The following is a 22,011-nucleotide window of genomic DNA, read 5'->3' on the forward strand; positions in this document are numbered from 1 at the left end:
GGGCCCTGCCCTTGGGACAGGGCTGGATATGACATGCACCATGCACCCCTCATGAAGCAGGAAGACGGCTCCCAGCTGTAGTTCTGACTGAGAGTGCCGGGGCCTGAAGACACAGCACCGAGGCAGTTGGCCCACCTGGGGCAGAAGTCAGGGAGTGCTTCCTGGAGGAGGCTGAGCAGGAGTTAGCCAGGTGCGGAAGGAGCTCAGAGCCACACCCAGAAACCTCAAGGCAGGAGGAAGCAAGGAGCCAGAAGAGGTTTGCAGTGGCCCGGTCCAAAGGTGACACCCACTCTCCACCACCTGGGTGCCCTCCCAAGGGATATCCCTTCTCTGAAAACCATCAAACATGGGTCACAGTTGGTTGTTACAAGCACAACTCTGGAGCCTGACTGCCCGGGGTCAGGTCCATGAACTGGTATGTATTTGCTCTGTGGCTGTAGGTGGGTTTCTTAACCTCTCTGTGCTTCCCTATGTGCAACAGGGATGGTAGCAGCACCTTCCTCACCGGGTTGCCGTGAGTTTTAAGGCTGTCATTCCTATTGAATAGGCAGAGCATTCAATAGGATCCAAACGCCTGGCTCCAAGTGAGGACTCACTTTGTTTGCCCAGCACTTGCCCTTTCTGGGGATCAGGGATAATTAATGGGTGGGGGCTGACCCCTGAGTCTCACTGCACATGGCCAGTACTGTTGCTGTCGTGGTTGTTGTGCACCCAGCAGCACATCCAGGAAGAATGTTTGGTGCAGATGACACAGCCAGGTACTGCCTCAGAAGGCTGCGGGGATCTCTTCCCCTGCGGGGCACAACCTAGGTTCGAGGCAAGACAGCAAATCTTTCCTGGACTCCTCTTGTGCTGGAGCTTGGGTTATGAATGAGGACTTAGGGAACATAGCCCTGTCCCCTACCCACAAGGAGCCCTGGCAGCAGGCATCTCAATGGGCTGAATGGTGACCCCGAAATAGGCATGGAAATGGTGGCCCACATCCTAATACCCAGGCCCTGCAATGTGACCGTATTTGAAAAAGAGATTTTTGCAGCATCATGAAGTGAAAGACTCAAGCAGACATCATCCCAAATTATCCAAGGGGCCCTAAATGCAATCACAAGTGTCCTTATCCGAGACGGGAGAGGAGCCACAGGCTCCCAGAGTGGCCCCGTGGGGACAGAGGCAGAGACTGCAGCCGCAGGCCAGGGAGGGCTGGACGTGCGGAGCTGGAAGGGGCAGGAAGGATCCTTCCCTGGGGTCTGCAGAGGGAGCACAGCCCTGCCCACGCCTTGACTTTGGACTCTGGCCTCCAAGAGAATGAATTTCTGTTGTTTGAAGCCAAACAACTTGTGGGACTTTTTTTCACAGCAGACACGGGAATGAATACAGCTGTGATATGGACAGTTATGCAGCGACACACTGATATTCTGAGCTAATGCTCCGCCAGTCAGACCCACCCAGGGGCCTTGGCCTATATCTGGATCCACGTTATTTATTGCTGAGCGTTTTCATGGAGACCCAGCTGGGATATAAAATGGCAATTACTCAATAACAAAAACCTTCATGGGCAAATCAGCCTTTTACCTGCCCGGAGGACAGCAGAAAAGCATTTCCACCAAGCAATGGGCAGGGCAGAAGCCCTCTGAGTGATGTCCCTGGGTCCCCGTCCTGCCTGCCTTGTCGGGGTTCTATGAGCTTGTAAGACACAAAGACTTGCGGCGCGTTCCCCGGGCCTCCCTTCAGCACCAGACCACACAGCAGAGGATGTGCAGCCATTTGGTGGGCGTGTGGCTGGTCCGAAGTCTAGCACAGACGGACCTGTCTGCAGCCGATCTATAGCCAGCACTCACACTCACACACACAGACACAGGCTCACACACATGCACACGCTCTGCCCTCTCCCAGCCCCCGGCAGCTCATCTCCTGCAGACCAAGCCCAGAGTCTGGAGGGAACTCAAGACCCCTGTGACATGGAGTCCTGGGTTTCTGCAGGGCCTGCACTTGGTACCGCATCTCACAAAGAAGCTGGACTCTGGGCCAGGGACCCCATCTGCAGTCATCAAGTCGAGTGAACAGGAGACAGAGTGATGCCCCATGGGCAAGAAGGAGCTGGCTCATCCCAGCCTTTGAGACTGTCCGCCCAGCAGGACCATTGATGAAGCTTCCTCTGCAGAGAGGAAGGCTACCCCCTAGATCACAGCATCCTATGCAGATAATACTGGCAGCTGAATGCTCTGTGCATGGATTTGCCACATGTATGACGTTCCCTAGAAATTCTGGGAGGATGCTCACAGTGTGATCCACTTGGCTCCTAACCCTGCCTGTCTGTGTTGATAAGACCTGGTAGGTCCCAAGGAAAACAGCCTGCCCTGCCCCCCAACTCCCACATCCAGTGAAGGCAGCCCTGAGTCTCTGAGAGCCAACTCCGAGGGTAACCTAAACCAGCCACAGCCATCAGTGGGAGGCAAAAGATCTGTAGCTACCACCCTATGCCTGCCCCAACCTTGCACTTTGAAACAGACAACTCGTTTGCTAGTTTCCCAGCTCCACAGATGGATTTTACCCAGAGCTCACCCACATCTGGTTTAGATGACTTAGATGAGAAGATTTGGAGCTTTTGATCTGGTGATATTTAGGGGAGACTTTTGACTTTGAATTAATGCTGTAATGAGATGAGAACTTTGGAAACCTTGATGGGGTGAATGTATTTTGCTTGAAGACTGATGTGTGTCCTTGGGGGTCAGAGGAGGGACTGTGCTGGAGAGAATAGTGCCCCCCTCAAAGATGGCCACATCGCGAGCCCCAGAACATGCATGTATGTTACCTTATGTGGTAGAGGAGGAATGAGGTTGCAGATGGAATTAAGGCTGCTCGTCAGCAGACAGGAAGATGACCTGGGTTATCTGGAGGGGCCTAGGGTCAGCACACGGGTCCTTAACATTGGAAGAAGTAGGCAGGAAATAGAGAAGATGTGATGGTGGAAACATGGTCAGAGAGATGCAGCATTGCTGGCTTTGAACACGAAGGAAGGGGCCATTAGCCAAGGAATGCTGGTGCCTCTAGAAGCTGGAAAAGACAAGGAAAGGGATGCTCCTTTGGAGCCTCCAGAAAGGAATGTGATTCTACTGACACTTGACTGTGGCCGCATGCTAGGCTTCTGCCCTCCAGAGCTGTGGGAGAATACATGTGTGTTGTCTGAAGCCACTGGGTTTGTGACCATCTGTTATAGCAGCTGCAGGAAGCTCAGACCCCAGTCCTCTGGTTTCATCATCATGGCTGCTGTTCTTCTCCCCTTGAGGACCTGCTGGAGTTATGAGAATTCAGTGAGAGGACATGTGTTAAGCTCAGTGCCTGTAACATAGAAGCACTTAATAACTGTATGCCATTACTATCCTAACTAGAATCTTTGGCTATGGGCCTTTGGGCAGGTGGCACCCCCTCTGAGCCTCAGTTTCCCATGGTGCAGGCTGCATATACAGGTGTAGAAACAGTTTCTGGCCTGGAACACAGGAGGCCTTGACAAGTGGTGGGCGTTCTTCTGCCTCTTCATACCACACTAGTGGATCTTGATAAATATGAGTCAAAACCCTCCATGAAATAAGGAACTTGCAGGAAAAGACCCTCTCTGGGAGCAAACCATTCGGTTGAACTATGTGAAGTTGCCGACAGTTGCACGTTTCTTATAGGTCAACTTAGTAACCACTCTTGGACGTTTGGGTCACTGCCATGGGCCTCTTAGGAAACCTTGAGAAAGGGACCAGGTTAACTCTGAGCACTGAAGGCAAGTGGAGCCCTGTCCTGCGTGTTCTAGTGGAAGCATGGACCCTCCTGTCTTCATTCCTTGGCATGTTTGTATGGGGATTGAGCTGGAGGTCCCCAGAGGCAAGCCCAGAGGCAATTCTATTGGTCCAGGATGCATGGTCCAATAGAAACAAGAGGCACTGGGGGGATCTGAGCTCTGAATCAGGACCTCTGAGGCAAGGAGCGAGACTCCGTCTCAAAAAAAAAAAAAAAAAAAAAAAAAAAGAAACAAGAGGGGGGGATTGAGCTTGAGGGACACAGGTCAGTTTGGGGACAGGCAGGTCAGGGGTCCAGAACCCCACTTGCCATCTGATGGTTGGTGTCTGGACCTGGGAGAACAGCTCAGCACCATGAAGATCATTCAGGCTTCAGAGCTAGACCGAACTAGCTTCCCATTAAAGCTGGGCTGGAGTCTTGGATCCCTGGTCCCTCTAAACCTCACTAACCTCTAGAATGTGCCTCAGCTACAGGCCATTGTGAGTGTGAAATGAGGCCACATGTGGGCTAGAGCACAGTGGATACATGGTCATCAGAGTGCTCCAGTGTAAGGTTACAGTCCTTCTTGTATTTTTGTCCCAGGTCAGAGGGGTGAAAGGAGTCTTCCTGGCAAACCAAAAAATTGATGGGAAAGTGATGACACTTATAACCTACAACAAGGGCCGCGACTGGGATTACCTGAGGCCACCCAGCATGGACATGAATGGAAAACCAACCAACTGCAAGCCTGTAAGTACCTCGGCTCACATCACATACCATCCATGGGGTGGATGCTAGATATAGCTTCAGTAATCAAAAAGGTCAGAGGTAGTAATGTCTGAGAAGGACCATCTGAGACACATGAACCATCTATTTCTGCTGGGCGTGGTAGAGAGGGTCAAATGAAACTCCTTGTTTTACAGAAAAGTTAATTGGAGGTCAGAGAGGGAAGTGTATCAGTTTTTCACACAGAATTGCTGTGCAATAAGCCACCCGAAAACAACAACATTTATTTCCCAGATCTACAGGTGGGCTCAGGTGAGTGGCTTTGCCAACCTTGGCTGGGCAGCTCTGCTGATCTTGGCTGGGCTCAGCTGGGTGGCTCTGCTGATCTTGTCTGGGCTTGCTCATATGTCAGGGAATTGACTGATTTAGGCTGGTCTCCGCTCTGCACATCTTGCATCCTTCTCCTGGAATCAGCTTAATTCTCATGGTGATACCAGAAATACAAGAGGATAAACAGAAACAGGCAAGTACATTTCAAGCCTGCTGGTACATCTGCTAAATCTTACTGGTCAACATCAAGGATCTGGGAAGTGTACTCTGCCTAGGGGAATGAGGGCCGGAGAGCAGACACTTGCTTCTAATTTGCCATGGAAGGCAGTGTACCATCATACTGTCAGTAAGTGATGGAGTTGGGCCAGAGCTCAGACATCATGAGCCCCAAAGCTGGCCCACTATCCCAGGGACACCTTTCTACATGAATAGAAGTATCGACTGCCTGAGTCCTTGGTTGCCTAGAGTTGGGAGGGATCTCTCAAAGTAGCTGGGACTCTTGCCAGCTGTGTTGTGGCTACCAGGGATCCAGGTTGTGCACAGGCCCATGCTGGTGAGGAAGGAAAGATAGAGCTGTAAGGAGCCCTGATCCTAGCTAAGGTGAGCACTCAGCTACCAGGGTCCAGTGGATGCAAGGGAGGAAGAGGCTGAATGGGTGAAGAGAATCCGACCAGGCTTCTCACTCTCCTTCCAACACCCCCATGAGACCTGGCCTCTCCCGGGGCCTCTCTCCTTGCATACCACAAGGAGCTCACCACCAGCAGCATCCCTGCCCCTTTCTGGGTGCTGGGAAACTCAGGGTGGGACAAGGGTCTAGTGTTGGAGCTGCACAGAGCTGCTGTCTTAGCCCCCTGACTGTGTGATCTTGGCTACATCAACCAGTGACTCTGAGCCTCCGTGGAAAAGGGAGGAAGATGATAAACATCCCTGTGGCACTGGGGTGAGGATGAGATCAAAGAATGCAGAGACCGGCCTATGCCTGACATGGAGCAAGCTGCAAGGAAGAGCGAATCTCGTCCCTTCCAAGCTCTCCCTCTTTCTACACTGTCCCCAAGGCCTAGAATGCCCCCTCCCTTTTCCTCGTCTAGCAAGCTCCTACTAACACCTGAAAACCCTGCCCACATGTTCCCTCCACTGAGGAGCCTTCCCTGGGCATACTGCTTCTCTGTTTCCCACTGTCACCCAGAAGCATCTCTTAGACACTATACACTGGGGACGCCTGAAACCACCCATCTCTCTGCCTCAGCTTCCTCATGTATAAAATAGAAAGAACAAAAGTACCTGTTTGACAGGGTTATATTCAGCAAATCTGCGTGAACACTTGCTATGTGCCAGGCACTGTTCTGCAGGCTCAGAACACACCAACCAACAAACCAGAAGACATTCCCTGTCTTCCTGGGATTCCACCTGGCACACAGCAGGGCTTAGAGAATGGTGAGCCACTGCCGCCACCGGCCCCAGTGTTGGCCCATGGAAGCCATGGTACCAAGAGGTGAGCAGTTCCTCCTCCCAGACAGCCCTCACCCCAGAGCCAGGGCGGGACTCTGGCCCCAGGGCAGCCCGTTGCTCTAAGCTGAGGCTTGAGCTCTGACTTGGGAACACTCAGCTCTCAGAAGCCTGCTGTCCGCCTCTGCTTAAGCCCCCCACTCCTGCTGATAACACCTGTCGACCTGTGTGGAGAATTAATTACCTGCCCTTTGTAAAAATGCTTCCCAGAACAGAGTTGCTGTGAAAGGGCTAATTTTTGTATCATCATCGGCAAAGTTAAGCCATATTAATCTGTCAAAGCAAGTTTTTGCTAAGAATAGATTCTTGTCTGCGATTATGCAGCTTAGTGAGGAGATAACCTCGGTGAGATTTATGTCTTGGCCTTGAAACAATGAAATAGGAGCAAACTGGTGAGCATGCAGCCCCAGGCAGGCATGTGGGAACCTGACTGGGCACGGGGGAACGTAGAACCAAGTGCACGGAGCCCACGGGGGCACAACAGACATCAAACTACAGCCTCGCGGGCTGGGCACGGTGGCTCACACCTGGAATCCCAGCATTTTGGGAGGCTGAGGCAGGCGGATCACCTGAGATTGGAAGTTTGAGACCAACCAGGCCAACATGGTGAAACCCCGTCTCTACTAAAAATACAAAAATTAGCCAGGCATGGTGTCACATGCCTGTGATCCCAGCTACTTGGAAGGCTGAGGCAGGAGAATCGCTTGAACCTGGGAGGTGGAGGTTCCAGTGAGCCAAGATCGTGCCATTGTACTCCAGCCTGGGCAACAGAGTGAGATTCCGTCTCAAAAAAATAAATAAATATTATAGATATATATATAAAAAACACCCGCATGGCTCAGAAGGCCTGGGCTATCCTGTATGTGTGGTCATGGCATCTCCAAGGGTGAAAGTGCAGAGGCAGGACGAACTGGGCCACTCACAGGACCTCCTGAGCCACTCACAGGACCTCCTGACGACATCCCTCCTGCAGCCACACAACCTCTCAATGAATGAGCAAACTGTACCTGAGGACTTAGTGCTCATAAAAGTGATGCCTGATTATTACAGAATTCTTGGAAGATACAGAAAGTTATAAAAAGGGAAATAAGGTATAACCAGAATCACACCATCCAGAAAAATAGTAACTGGGTATTTTTGTTCTTTACAATCTTTTCACTCATACACACATTACCAAGTCGTCATTGGGATCACACATGTGCGTGATTTTTCAGCCCTCTGTTTTTCTCTTAACTCTGGGTCACGAAACTTTGCCCAGGCCACTTGACCTGTGCCCTATCTGGGGATACCTCCTTCCCTCAATGGGGAAATGCAGGGATGGCTTTAACAGAGGAGTGGCATGATCAGATCTGTTTTAGGATGATCCATCTTCATTGGAAGGTGGTTTTGTACTCCAGCTTGGGAGTACTCCAGCTGCATCTTGAATTCAGCATAAAACTTCATTCACTGCACAGTCCATGGTCACTCTTCTGAGGCATGAGGCTGCGATGAGTGCTAGGCATCCAGGTGGCTGGTGCTGCATCTCCTGGTCCTGGTCCATCTGGCAGTCTTTGATGATTTGCTAGACACTTCTTTAGGGCACCCTCTGGCCCCTATGTGCCAAACAGGCAGAGAAGGGAGAGTCCTGGGACAGCATCAGGCCCCAGCTTGGCCTGCCTCCAGCCCTGCAGGAACCCAGGCCCACTTCAGTCAACACTGCAGCATTCTGCACGACTCCCAGGGCCACAGCCTGTCCTGGGGGTCTCCTGTCCTTGTCCTGGGTGGCCTTGGAGGAAGCCCCGTCTCTGACGACATGCACCCGAGGCTAGTTCTGGGGCTCCTGATGCACACTGGCCTGCCACCTGTGCAGGGCATCCCGGTGCCCTGTGGGCGGGCTCCTCCAGGCCTGCTGGCATTGCCCTTCCTTTCACCTGGTGGCCTAGGCTCGGGTGGCAGTGAGTGTGTCAGACACCAGCACGGTGCCTGCAGCCGCCTCAGGAGCTGGGGGAGACGTCTGTTTGGCCATCAGCAGGCCCCAAGGTGAATGCAAAGGGGTTCATAGTGCTGCCTGTGTTCACCAGTGGCCTGCAGGCCGTAACTGGCCACCCCACAGGGAACGCTGAGGAGGGTTCCACTTCTCTGGCCTGAGTGCCAGGCAACCAGGATAGGCCACTAGTGGTGAGGGGTGGGGAGAGGTAGCTAGGGTTTGTGAAGCAGCACCCTCTAATTCAACTCTGCCCACTGTGCATGCAGCAAGTGACCAGATGTGCACAGCTCATCAGGGGAGTGGGAGAGGTTGATGGAGACCAGCCCATGAGCTCTGGCCTTCTAGAAAACCTAGAATATCAAAGCATGGCAGAGCCAGGGCGGCCTCTGCCAGGCACACTGCTGCTGGGGACTCCCGCACCACGCCCCTGCTGAGCTCCTTCTCCTGATTAGAGCTGCCTTCTGCAGTGCGGAAGCCAAACGCTGCCTACCAAGATCACAGCGGCCTCCTTCCCCAGCAAGCCACCTCTGTCTTCCTTCCTGAGCTATCTGGGAGGGGTAGGAGGGTAGGACTGAAAGATGCCAGACCTGCTTTTCCGTTGTAAGAAATCGGAAGAATCTAGTGCAGCGGGCAACGTCTTAACATCTCACAGGTGTTCAGTGGGGCCTATTTGTCGCCATTCGATCCAGGTGTTTCTGGAACCCTCAGGTGGCTCTCCAAGGGTGACACAGTGCCCAGACTCCTGCCAGGGCCCTGTGGTCTTCAGCTCGGACTCCCTGGGTTCCCCTGGGAATGGTCTCAGTCCCTCAGTCATCTTCAGGATGTGCCTCTGCAGTGGACATGGGGCACCTTTCAGCCGAATTTGCAACCTTTCTCTTTTTTTTGTTGTTTTTTAACAGCTTTGTTGAGATCTCATATCCCACATAGTTCACCTTTCAAGTGTAGGTTCAGTGGCTTTTAGTCTATTCAGAGTTGGGCCACCATCACTACTGTCCCTTTTAGGACATTTTCACCACCCAAAAAAGAAGCCCCTGATCCTTAGCTGTCACCTCCCTATCCCCCATCAGCCTCCAGCCCCTGGCAACCACCTGTCCATTCCTGGCTCTGTAGATTCCCTGCTCCGGGCATTGCTCATGGATGAATCGTACAACATATAGTGCAACCCGTACATCTGTTAAATCCTAGAGGAGACAAATAAAGCCCATCTGCCGACTGCAGCCGCCACCTGGTCGCATCTTATCCAAGTCAATATCCAATTTCCTGAACGGTTTAACATTTAAGTTAGGGTCACCTGTGTAAAACGTAAGCAATTCATGGGCCAGAAGAAAGTGTTATTTTACCACGAAATGAAGAGAGAGGTTATCTCTGACGTGGATGTCAGTAGATGATATGACACCGCAATGATGAGGGGATTCTGGAATGAGCCCTGCAGAGCGGGTCAGCAGGCCTCACTGTCACTGTCTCCATTTTGCAGATGAGGAAACTGAGCCCCGAGGCTGCCCAGAAAATTAGTGTTGCCCCTTAAGTTACAATTTGGATCTCTGGGCACCCAGTTCTAGGATATTTCTAAGCTGGAGATTTTTAACAGAAAAAAAAATAATTGTAAGGCGGCAAATACAATGTTTACCATTCTTATAAGTAAACAATTAGGCAGTACCTTGCCCAGGGGAAGGGCTGGACCCCAGAGGTGTGCCATATTAATCCAATATCCTGTGAAGCAGAGGTTATTGTCCCATCTCACAGAGAAGAAAGAAAGGCACAGAGAGGCTAAGCATTTTTCCTAAGGCCACACCTCCATTTACAGGAGGTACGAGGAGTCCAAGCCCTGCCCTTTCTGTGACCAGCCTGAGGACTGCCCTGCCTCACTTCACCCTGTGGAGTTCCCTGACTTGGGGAAATTAGGAAGGCTGAGCCCAGAGTCATTCCCCGACAAAGCCTTTCGGCATCTGTCGGTTCAGTGGGGTCTCTGGTGGTGCACCTGTGTCACCAAGGAGGACTCGGCCAGCCAGACCTCTGAGACCCAGTATCTCAGGCTGCCAGAGGGAGATCAGGAGAAATGGGGTCTCCAGAGCCAGCTCCCTGGGGCTCTTGCACACTTAACCCACCCCTCTGTATCTCAAAGTGGGAGGGTCTTATGGGGTGACATCCTCTGATGCCAGGGATACTGTGGTCACATAAGAGGCTCCCAATAAAAGTTCTGCATAGGTGAGTGAATGAATATGAGCTTGGGCCATGCTCCAGGAATCACATCCCACAGCCCAGCACTGCACACAGGAACTGTGTTGGTGAACCCACCTGCCGGGACCCATTCCCAAGAGCCCTCAGTGGGAGAAGCCCCAGCAGCTGCATCTGTGAGCAGAGGCACCACACCCAGGGGCTGCGGGGGTCCCTAATCTAGACCAGGGAACCAACAGATCCTCCTGGGTGTCTCGCTATACCTAGATGCTGTGGGGGTCCCTAATCTAGACCAGGGAACCAACAGATCCTTCCAGGTGCCTCACTTGTGCCCGCTTCCACCTCCCAGGCTGTCAGCACAAGACCTGCTGAAGCTTCCCTTGTCCTTCCCACCCTTTCCCTACAGGTCAGCCTCACACCCACTTCCCATCCTCCATCCATTCCTCCAAGGCACTCCTGGCCCAGCCTTCTCTCCCAAAAAGCCACAGGGGCAGGTTTGTCATCAGGCCTAGTTTTCCTAAGGATGCTCCTACTCATGTGTTGACAGTTGCTTCCTTTCTCTTCCTTGCAGCCAGACTGCCACCTGCACCTGCACCTGCGCTGGGCAGACAACCCCTATGTATCAGGCACCGTGCACACCAAGGACACCGCCCCAGGCCTCATCATGGGGGCAGGTAGGTGGCTTCCATCACGGGCAGCTGACAGGTGCCGTTACAGCCCAAGATTACCTCCAATCTCAAGGGTCAAAATGGATGGTCATGGGCCTGAGGGCATAGTATGTCCCTTAGGAAGCAGTACCACTGCATCTCCAGGAAGCTGAGCTCTCATGGCAAATTCTGAGAAGTGAGTGCATGGCCCAGGGTGGGCATATGATATGTGTCGGCAGAATGGAAAGATGAACAGATGGAAGAGTTGACCAATGGATGGATGGATAGATGAAGTGATAGATGATGGGTGGGTAGATGTTGGATGAATGATGGCTGGCTGGATGATGGACAATGGTGAATGGATGGATGGAGGATGGATAGGTGAATGGATCAATGATGGATGGATGGATGATGGTAGATGAGTGGTAGATGGGTGGTAGATGGGTGGGTGGGTGGATGGATGAGTGGATGGATGGATGAGTGGGTGGGTGGATGATGGATGATGGATAGATCCTGAATTGATGGATGGATAGATGAATGGATGAATGATGCATGATGGATGGATGATGGTGGATGGGTGGTGGATAGGTGGATAAGTGGGTGGATGGGTGTGTGGATGGTTGGATGGGTGGATGGATGATGGATGATGGATAGATCCTGAATTGATGGATGGATGATGCATGATGGATGGATGATGGTGGGTGGGTGGATGGATGGGTGTGTGGGTGGATGGATGAGTGGATAGATGGATGAGTGGGTGGATGGGTGTGTGGATGGTTGGATGGGTGGATGGATGATGGATAGATCCTGAATTGATGGATGGATGATGCATGATGGATGGATGATGGTGGGTGGGTGGATGGATGGGTGTGTGGGTGGATGGATGAGTGGATAGATGGATGAGTGGATGAATGGACAAGTGGGTGAATGGATGATGGATGATGGATAGATGCTGAATGGATGGATGGATAGATGAATGGATGGATGATGCATGATGAATGGATGATGGTGGATGGGTGGTGGGTAGGTGGATGGATGGGTGGATTTGTGTGTGGATGGATGAGTGGGTGGATGGATGATGGATAGATGCTGAATTGATGGATGGATGATGCATGATGGATAGATGCTGAATAGATGGATGGATAGATGAATGGATGGATGATGCATGATGGATGGATGATGGTGGATGGGTGGTGGATAGGTGGATGGATGGGTGGATTGGTGTGTGGATGGATGGATGAGTGGGTGGATGGATGATGGATAGATGCTGAATTGATGGATGGATGATGCATGATGGATAGTTGCTGAATGGATGGATGGATAGATGAATGTATGGATGATGGTGGATAGGTGGATGGATGGGTGGATGGGTGTGGGATAGATGGATGAGTGGGTGGGTGGATGATGGATAGATGCTGAATTGATAGATGGATGATGCATGATGGATGGATGTTGGTGGGTGGGTGGGTGGATGATGGATGATGGATAGATGCTGAATGGATGGATGGATAGATGAATGGATGGATGATACATGATGGATGGATGATGGTGGATGGGTGGTGGATAGGTGGATGGGTGAGTGGATGGATGAGTGGATGGGTGGATGATAGATGGATGATGGGTGATGGATGATGGGTGAATGGATAGATGGATGATGAATGAATGACAAATGGATAGAAAAATGGATAGATGGGTAGGTGGATAAATGGATGGATGATTTGTATCATGGTTGATATTTATTGGCCCCTGAAAAAAGTGGGGGGAGAAAAACAAGTATACAACTAGCACTTTTTTGAAAACCCAAAATTATAATTTTTGTGTCTGTCTCTTCCCCTAAACTAGAACATCCAAGAATCCTGGTATGCTGATCAAATAATACCATAAAATGAGGTTGATTTGCTTTAGAAGAACCATTCAAAACACAAAGTAGAGTCACCTGTCTGGGGTCACTCAGCTGGTGTGTAGGAGAGCCGGGCAAGACTTTGCACATGGGGTCTGTGACAGTCAGAGAGGCAGCGTCTCCTGCAGACACTGGACAGCAGAGGCACAGGCCCAGAGCTCACACTTCCTGAACCTAGGACCCCTTCCCTCCATTTCCCCTAGCACCATCTGCCACACAGAGGGGTTGGCCATGTGGCCAACAGCTAAGGACCATATGGATGTGAACCCCAGCCTCTGAGCTGGACACATCTGACCCTTCACCATATCCCAGCACCAAACTGGGGCCTGGCCCAGGGTGGGCCCTCCAAGGCTGTGAATGAGTGAGTGACGGGACAAGTGAATGAGTGGCCATGTTGTGATGGCAGGAATGGCCTTCTGGGTGGAAGGGGGAACATGGGGACCCCAAAGGACCAGACCAGAGTGAATGGAGTGGCTGGAGGTGAAGCCTACTGCAGGGCTGGGTCTGACGGCAGAGACCTGGCCTGTCTGGGGAGGCTGGGGCTTTGCAGCTGGGAAGAGAGGGGATTGTGAACAAAGCCCTTTAGCTTCTGGAGTTCCTCTGTGTGCTCTATATGCCTGGGGTCCTAGGCAGTGACAGCCCATCTGGACAGCCTCTGTCTGCCCCCACAATGACCAATGAAAATGCGACCCGTCAGCGTCAATGTGAAGCCGCTCACTGCCTATCAGCTTCCACGCACAGACAGGCTCACCAGCCACGTTAGATGCCCCCAGTCCTGTGGACTTGGTTTCCTGGGCTTCTCAGTGACAGGGTATTTAAAATGCACTATCTTGATTGGCTGAAACCCCAAATTCTTGACCAAAATACAAAAGGCATAATTTCCAATGTTTCCACCGCTCAAAGGCCCTGAGAGCCCAGAATGAGCATCCCGGTCCCCCAACATCTCTCAGTGCATCCCTGAATTGTGCAGGAGTCACACAGAGCACTGAGAGCAGCCCCCCCCCCGCTCTGTGGGGGTGTCAGTCACAGCCAGTCACAGCCTTCCTCCCTCCCTGCCTGCCCCCCGCCACACTGTCCCTACGAGGGCAGGAGGCAACACTTCTATTTTATTCCACTTCTGTTCAGTCTTGGGCAGGGCTTTCCTGGAAGATGGAGCCAGCTGTGCAATGTGAGTCAATTGATGTGTCCATTGTTTCCATCCTCCTCTCCAGCCCTGAGCATCTGCTGAGCGCAGGAGGAAAAGGCACGTGGGCTGGCTGCACATCTGCTGGCCTGACATGGCCGCCTGCCCTGGCACAGGTCCCGAGGCCATGTGGCTGCACTGCTGGAGGTGGCTGGGGATGATGGCTACCTGTTTCCACAGGGTCGCTCCCCTGCCCGCCCTGTCATTCATTCCTGAATTCCATCCCCGAGCCAGGCAGATAAGAGGGATAAGCCCCAGGCTCTACACCTGCCAGCTGTAGGACTCTGAGATTTCACTGCACTTCTCTGAGCCTGTTTCCTCATCTGCAAAATGAGATGACAAAACCTCCACTGTAAGAATGAGACAGGGTAAGACAGGAAACCTTCAAGGCAGTTGTGCTCTGCCAGGCTGTCCTCTCATCCAAGGGGACGCTGGACACTCCCGCCCACATGCCAGGCACTGCAGTGGGTGCTGGAAATGAGGGAGTTAAGACTCAGTCACTCAGGGGTGAGCAGAGGAGCAAAGGGATGATGACCACAGGGCCAGATGCATCCTGATGCCAAGTTCCTACAAGATGGTCCAGAGGGACGTAGGGTATGGGCACTCGATTCTGCCCTGGGGTTTGGATCGAGCCTGCTGGACAAATGGGCATCTGCCAAGCCGACCCACTGGGAGGAGGACGCTTGAGGCAGAGGGCACCGCGTGTGCAGGGTGGAGGTAGGGGAGTGCCGCACTGGGGTCTCAAGCTCGAGGAGATGCATTCTAGTCTCTGGGGACCATCCTCAGGTCCAGCCTGCAGAGATCAGACTGCAGAGGGACCCAGAAAGTGGGGCCGTGGCTCCAACTATTAATAGAAGGGGATGGATTTGAGAAGCAAAGACAGAAACTTGACTTCTAACACCCCCGGTAGAGAATCAGCCATGTTGAGCCCAGAAATCAACCCAGCTGTGGCTGAGGGTGCTGGTGGCGGGTTCTTCCCGACTGGGCATGTCGCAGGACTGAAGGGCTGGCTCCCTTCCGAGTGCTCCTGTGGTGGACTGAGTGGCATCTGAAGGATACGTCATCTTCATCCGTTCTTCCTCATCTTCACCCTTTCTTCCTCATCTTCATCATTTCTTCCTCATCTTCATCCTTTCTTCCTTTCAATAGACTAGGATAGGAATCCTCACGCTGAGTTATACCCTATGAGATCAATGCTTCCTGCTCCACACCTTCGGGTCTCCCAGCGAGCCAGTGTTCCCGGACCCTGCACGGTCTGTGGCCAGCTGCTTCCTACCACCCCCATCACCGAGGCTGCTCTCCCTGCCCAGGGCAGGTCCCTGGGTTCCTGCTCCAGCTCATGTGCCTCCCCCAGAAAGCCAAAGAGTGCAGAGTGGGTGCCAACCCCCACCTGCTCCTCAGATACCATGGGTGCCCCAGGTAGTTACGGAGTCCGCTCCCTGTACTGCCCTTTGCCCCATCCTGGTCACTGGTCTATGTCCCAGCTGATCATCCAGACGTCCTCAGGACCCGACACAGAGCAGAGGCTGGTGAACACTTCTCTGTCCCTAGCCCTGGCAGAGGTGATGGTAGCATTTAGCCAAGAAAACCTTGAGGGGGCTGTTTGGGAGCTGGGAGCCCCACAGCCTGCTCTGTGCTGCTGGCTTGGCTCAGGGAACTGAGTCTCAGAGCCATTTGCAGGCCCAGCCCTCCCCAGTGCAGTCCCTTTTTTGGCGACTTGGCCAGTCAAGGGCCCATCAATGTCAGGACGTATCTAGATGTGAGGGTGAGAAGCCCTTGGCCTGGCTGAGGGGCCTGGGTGGGGTTGGGAGCTGATCTGAGCCCCACCAGCCCTGTGAACGCTCAACAGACCCTTCTGAAGGTGGGAGCATCAGCAGAAACTGGAGGACCACGGGGCAGCCCACTCACTTGGGCCCCAGCTGTGTCTCGGTGATCGTCGGTGCTCCCTGTCTCTTGCACTGCCCCGCAGTCCTCCTTGATGAAGTGTGGGTGGGGTAGATTTTGGTGTGTGGCCTTGCTGTTTTCTGGCTGCAGGGGCAGAGGAAGGATGGAGAGAAAGCATGCCTACATTCAGTGAGCACTAACTCCTACCAGACTCTGCTGGCACCGAGGAAGGGCAGGGGTCCTGGGCCTGGGGAGAGGAGGCCCAAGGAGACACCAGAACACCCAGGCAGGGAGGCAGCAGGGAAGCTTCTCCCCTCATCACCTCCCGCCACCCTGGACCTCAGTTTCCCATCCGCAAAATCAGGGTGTCAGCCTCAGCTTTCCACAGGCCCTTCCACTCTGACAGCCTGCAATGTGTTCCGTGAATCCCTCCTTCTTTCCCCCGAGACTGTTAGGTGACTGGCAGCCTGACAGCTTTGGTAGACAGAGCAAGGAAAACAGACAGCATTTCTTAAAAGACAGACGTGTGCACGGTTGAAATTACAAACTGCAAATTGGCCCGTGCGGTGTGCTGACGCAGCAACACTCCCTGCCCGGCTCTGCCTGTGATGTGTGTCCTGGAGCGGCTGCTGGTGTCTGGGATAGCAGAAAGATAAAAGGCACCCCTTCTTTCTCTCCTCCCTGCTGCTTGTTCTGTTCATTCACTCACCTCACTCACTTCATTCATTCAGCAGCCATCGCTCAGCACTTTTTGTTTGCCAGGCACCACACTGCACAGAAGGGACAGGTCCAGCGGTACCCAGATTCCACACCTACCCCTCTGCCTCATCCATCCTATCTGTCTTGCACCTGCCCAGGTCCGTGTTTCTTCCCAGGCTGCTCCCTCTTCCTTGGACACCCGGTCCCCTTTCCCTGGGCCAACCATGTTCAGGTCTCCAGGCTCCACTCGGAGGCTCTTTCCTGCCTGAGTCTCCTTGAGGCTCTCCTCACGGGTCCACTGTCCTGGCTCTGTGTGCACCTGCACAGCTGCCCTCGTCTGCTAGACTCAGAGCCCTCGGGGAGCAGGGCCACAGCTCATTCAGCTCAGGCTCCCCAGAGCTCAGCACAGGACTGAGCAGAGAGTAGACACTTAGCAAACGCCATTGAATACATGCAGGAGAGAGTGAGTGGTGGAGCTGAGAGAATAGGTGGATGGAGGGATGATCAACTGGATGGATAATAGATTAATAAAAGATGGATGGGAGGATGAATAGATGGATGGATGAGTGGATGGGTGGATGGTTAGATGGATGGGTTGGTGGATGGATGGATGGGTGAGTGAGTGGGTGGGTGGATGGATGGATGGGTGGATGGGTGGGTGGGTAGATGGGTGAGTGGTTGGGTGGGTGGGTGGATAGATGGATGGGTGAGTGGATGGGTGAGTGGATGGGTGGGTGGGTGGGTGGGTGGATAGATGCATGGGTGGATGGATGGATGGATGGATGGATGGATGGATGGATGGATGGATGGATGGATAGATGAATGGTTGGATGGATGGGTGGATGGATTGGTGGGTGGGTGGGTGGATGGATGGATGGGTGAGTGAATGGGTGAGCGGATGGGCGGGTTTGTGGGCGGGTGGGCGGGTGGGCAGATGGGTGGATGGATGGATGAATAGGTGGGTGGATGAGTCGGTAGATGGGTGGATTTACGAGTAGGTAGGTAAATGAATTTCAACAGAAAGACAGGCACACAAACACCCTGCCACTCTTAGAACTCACTTTTAATTCATCTATTTGAGGACAATCCATCCCCTTTGGAATTTTCCAGTGACTTCTAAACTTGACGCTGGATAAAGTACTTCTGAAAGTGCCACCTAAATAAAGCTTCAAAGGGCAAGTGATATACAAGTCACTTCTCTGTGCTGCTGGCTTGGCTCAGGGAACTGAGTCTCAGAGCCATTTGCAGGCCCAGCCCTCCCCAGTGCAGTCCCTTTTTTGGCGACTTGGCCAGTCAAGGGCCCATCAATGTCAGGACGTGTCTAGATGTGAGGGACCCCAGAACAGCTTCAATGCCATCATCAGGGTCCCCATCATCCTGGAGATTTGGACCCCTCTCTCTGCCACAGCCATGGGGTACAGTGGGAGCCCCAAATCTGTCTCATCAGAAATCCATTTGTTCGAACCATTTCAGGATGCTGTTTAGGGTGGGCCGGACGCAGCACCAGAGGCTGCTATGATTTTCCTGGTGCTCGTGCTGTTATGCATGGCCATTGTTCTTTCTATAGGAGCCTCATGTGGGTTCACCTTCCTCATCTGTAACATGAGATTGGCTTGGATGCTGGGCATGAGTTCTTCCCATTCTGACACTGCCCACAGCATTAAGTCTGAGCCCCTCTGAGTGGACATCAAGGCTGGAGATGGACCCAATCAGCCCAGTGCTGTGGCTCCAGTAAACCCAAACCACATTCTGTGCCCCCAGTTGGTTTGGTGCCCACCTCACCTTCCTCCCAAATATCCACCCAGCAGCTAGTGAGACCCTGCTGTGTGCCCACCTGCCTTCTCTCCTGCCTCTGGCTCCCCTGCACCCAGTCCCTAGGAGCTGTCTCTAAACACAAACTCGGCTATGTCCTGCCCTGCTTTCAAACCCCACAGGGGCTGCCCGTGAGCCCACACTGGCCCACCTGGCCCACGTCCTCTCCAACCCGTCCCTAACCACACTCCATGCTTCTTATTTGTGGACCACACCAGTGGATTCTCTGAGGTGCCCGAGCTCTGCCTGCCCTGGGCCCCTGCTGGAGTCCCCTCATGTGGCTGACTTTGGGCAGGGCTGACCCTTCACTGCGGAGAACCAGACCCAGAGCCCCAGCCCAGCAGCCACAGCAGGTCTGTGTGGGAGATGGAGACCCAGGGCACAGGCCACTGTTGCTTGAGGATTTTTCCAGGCTCAGACTTGTTAAAGAGGGAAAAGCTGGACAATCCTAAGGGTGGTGCTGCCCCTTTTCTTTTGGACCAGGTAACCTGGGCTCGCAGCTGGTGGAATATAAAGAAGAAATGTACATCACGTCAGACTGCGGTCACACCTGGCGGCAGGTAAGCTGGCCGGGAGGTGCCCGGCACCCCCACCCCGTCCAGCCGGGACCCTCCGTAGACACTTCTGTCATCCCATCCATTCCAGAGGCTCCGTGGGAGAAGCTCTGAGCCATGTCTCCCATCTTGCAGCCCAAGTGGCTGGAGCCGGGGCTCACTTTAGCAGATGTGCATCTGCTGCATTTGAAAAGCAAGTCCAGGCAGATGGCTCGGACCACCCAGCTGCTCTTCCCGTGGTCACTGATGGGGAGTGACAGATGCGAGAAACATCTCCACACAGTTGGACATGTCACTGCGAACATCTGAGAAATGGGGATAAATGCCAGGGAAAAGAACAGGGAGGAAGTCCTGGCCAGGAAGCCACATGGCGCTTCTGAGGCTTGACTTGGGCTCTTTCGGGAGCCCAGAGAGAGGCCAGGAGGGGAGTACGGGGGACTCCAGGTTCCTGGCAGGGGCTGTGGACACAGCAGTGGAAGAGAATACGGAGGGAGGAACAGGTTGTAGGGGTCAACATGAGTCTGGGTTGGGGTGTCTGGGGGCTATCCCAGGTCCCGAGAAGAGAAAGGAAGTGAGGAGTGGAGAGGAAGTGCACACTACATAGGACGCAGCCACTCCCACCAGCACAGGACGGCCTGGGCGGGGTCCTTCTGTGCTCTGTGCAGCTCTACGCGGACCTCAGATTCGCAGACTAGAGGCGATGGTGCTGGTGGCCCTCAGAGTGTAGAGACAGCGAGGCTGAGGGAGGGATGCCAGCCGGTGCCACGTGTCCTGTGTGGTCCAGGCAGCTCTAGGATCCAAGCCTGAGCTCCCCACCCCAGGAGGGGGCCCCGCCTCATTGTACACTGGTTGTTTCTTTCTGGGAGGCAGAACATGGTCTTTCTGGCTGAAGTTGGCCTGCCAACCTCATGGAGTGGCAGTGTCTGCTTTACATACTGGGGAAATCAATCAAACTTACATGTGACTCTCTCCTTCCAGATAAGACGTTCTGTTTGAGGTCAGTGTTTTACATGCCCGAGTACCCCAGCCACGGCCCCCCTCCCACACAGCAGTGCTCTGGGCACGCGTGGTAATCCCAAAGTGCAGACTTCACCTGCAGCCCGGGTTGAAGGCCTTGATGTTTTTTTAAAATATGCAAGAAACATGGAATTTTCAAAAGGGCAAAGGCGATTTATTGTATTTTAATATTTCTATTTCACTAAAACTAGCGAAACATGTCTGAAGCTTCTTAAAGGTCACGTCTGTCTATTTTTTAGAGAAGGTTCCCCCGTATGAGATTCAATACACAGGGTGAAATAGAAGGTTTTCTAATTTCATAGAAACGGATTGTAAGATAGTTGTAGCCGTCGCTTTTGCTGAGCAATTTGCTTAGATTTCAAACTTGGGAATATCAGAATTAAATGGGAGAGCATCTAGGAAAGTGCTGAGCTGAGGCCTGGCCAGGTCTGTGCTTGGTGCCTCCCGAAGGACGGCGGGGTGCAGGGAAGGAGAGGGATTCGCCTGGCTGGCGGTGGGGGACAGGAGCCCAAGGGGGCAGGCCTGTGCGTGCATGTGGCAGGGGAGGGAGGGATGCTCCTGTGGGTATTTTTTTTTTTTTTTTTTTAGTTTATTAGGGTGGGCTGGGGAGGAAGAATGGCCAGGCAGGGGCAGAGTGGGACAGAGGCAGAGAGAGCAGGGTGGTGAGTCCAGGGCGGTCTCCATGGCTTCCTCTCGTGCCCAGGTTGTCAGGGATGCAGTGAGATGCATCTGAGAGAGAACTCAGAATACGAATGTGGAATGCCAGAGTGCATCTGGTTTAATCGACGTCACCTTTCAAAAACATGAGTTTCCTAGGATGTTTTGTTTAAAGCCAGAAAACGTTACAGAGCCCTTGGCTGAAACCCAGCGTGTGGGGGAGGCAGGGAAAGGGTGAAGTGGAGACAGGGACTCTGCTCTCCCCACCCGGCCCTGCTGCTTGGTCAGGGCGCAGGAAACCACAGCAATGGACGTCTGAAGACCCTGCAGCCTGCTGGTGGAGTTTGGAAAACCCTGGAGCCACCTTTTTCCAGAGCCCCAAGCTAATGAGAGCAGATGTCATTCCCAGGATGGCCGGGAGGCACCCTGTTCACCTCCCTGTGGGTGGATGCAGCAACACCCACCTGCCCACGCTTGGAGAGGAGGGTGGCTGGGCAGGCATCCGGGTGTCCCAGTGCAGAGCCCTGGCGCGCACCAGCTCAGGGGGCCAGCTCGGTACCAAAGGGAAACTGCACTCGAGGACTGTCAGGCTCTGGGAAGCCCACTGTCCTCTCACTGCACCACGCCCTGCTATTCAGCAACCCCATCTCCCTCAGGGGACCCCCAAAGCAGCCGATTAGGCTCCTGGTGGAGCCAGGGAAGGGGGCTGCAGCCACACCTTCGAAGGGTGGGGAATCATGCTCAGGCATGGCGGGTGCGCTTATCCACGAGGCCCCTCTCCTCCAGCCTCACAGGACCCAGCGTGGTCTCCGCCACCTGCCTGGCCATGCAAGGGCTCCATTGTTGTCCTGGTGAGGGAGCCTCTCTTCTCCTCGGATTTTCATCCTTCCTGGAGGGGAGCCCGTTGCTTGGGAATTCATTTTCCTCCTAAATCATTGTGGGAGCCTCAAACTAGCCCCTGCCCCTCTGGTCTGTCTCCCCCAGCAACCAAGGAATCTTCTGGAAGGGAATGTGCTCTTGTCACTCCCCGATCAAGCCTTGGGTGTCACACCGGCCTCCAAGCTGCCCATCTGTCCTGGGGCCTGTCTGTGTGCCCCCAGGGCTCCCGTCCCAGCCACATGCTTCCTGCTCCCTGGACACAGCTGCCCTCCTGACCTCCAGGCCTTTGCCCCTCTGTTTCCTGCCTGTGATGC

The 22,011-nt window shown here is 53.5% G+C and overlaps 2 protein-coding genes across 8 annotated transcripts in view; one reads left to right on the forward strand and one right to left on the reverse strand.

Moving 5' to 3' along the window:
- Positions 1 to 22,011, reverse strand: part of GRPEL1 (GrpE like 1, mitochondrial) — a 972,139-nt gene that overhangs the window by 631,482 nt on the left and 318,646 nt on the right. The window lies entirely within an intron of this gene.
- The window catches only part of SORCS2 (sortilin related VPS10 domain containing receptor 2), a 554,540-nt gene that overhangs the window by 491,790 nt on the left and 40,739 nt on the right, over positions 1 to 22,011 (forward strand). For all 3 annotated transcript variants that reach the window (XM_050792078.1, XM_050792079.1, XM_050792080.1), the window contains 3 exons: positions 4,366 to 4,512; positions 11,037 to 11,139; positions 19,074 to 19,150. In XM_050792078.1, the coding sequence (XP_050648035.1) occupies positions 4,366 to 4,512; positions 11,037 to 11,139; positions 19,074 to 19,150 (327 nt within the window). The remainder of the gene's footprint in view (positions 1 to 4,365; positions 4,513 to 11,036; positions 11,140 to 19,073; positions 19,151 to 22,011) is intronic.

This window comes from Macaca thibetana, chromosome 5, assembly GCF_024542745.1.
Source record: "Macaca thibetana thibetana isolate TM-01 chromosome 5, ASM2454274v1, whole genome shotgun sequence".
In the NCBI taxonomy this organism is placed as follows: domain Eukaryota; kingdom Metazoa; phylum Chordata; class Mammalia; order Primates; family Cercopithecidae; genus Macaca; species Macaca thibetana.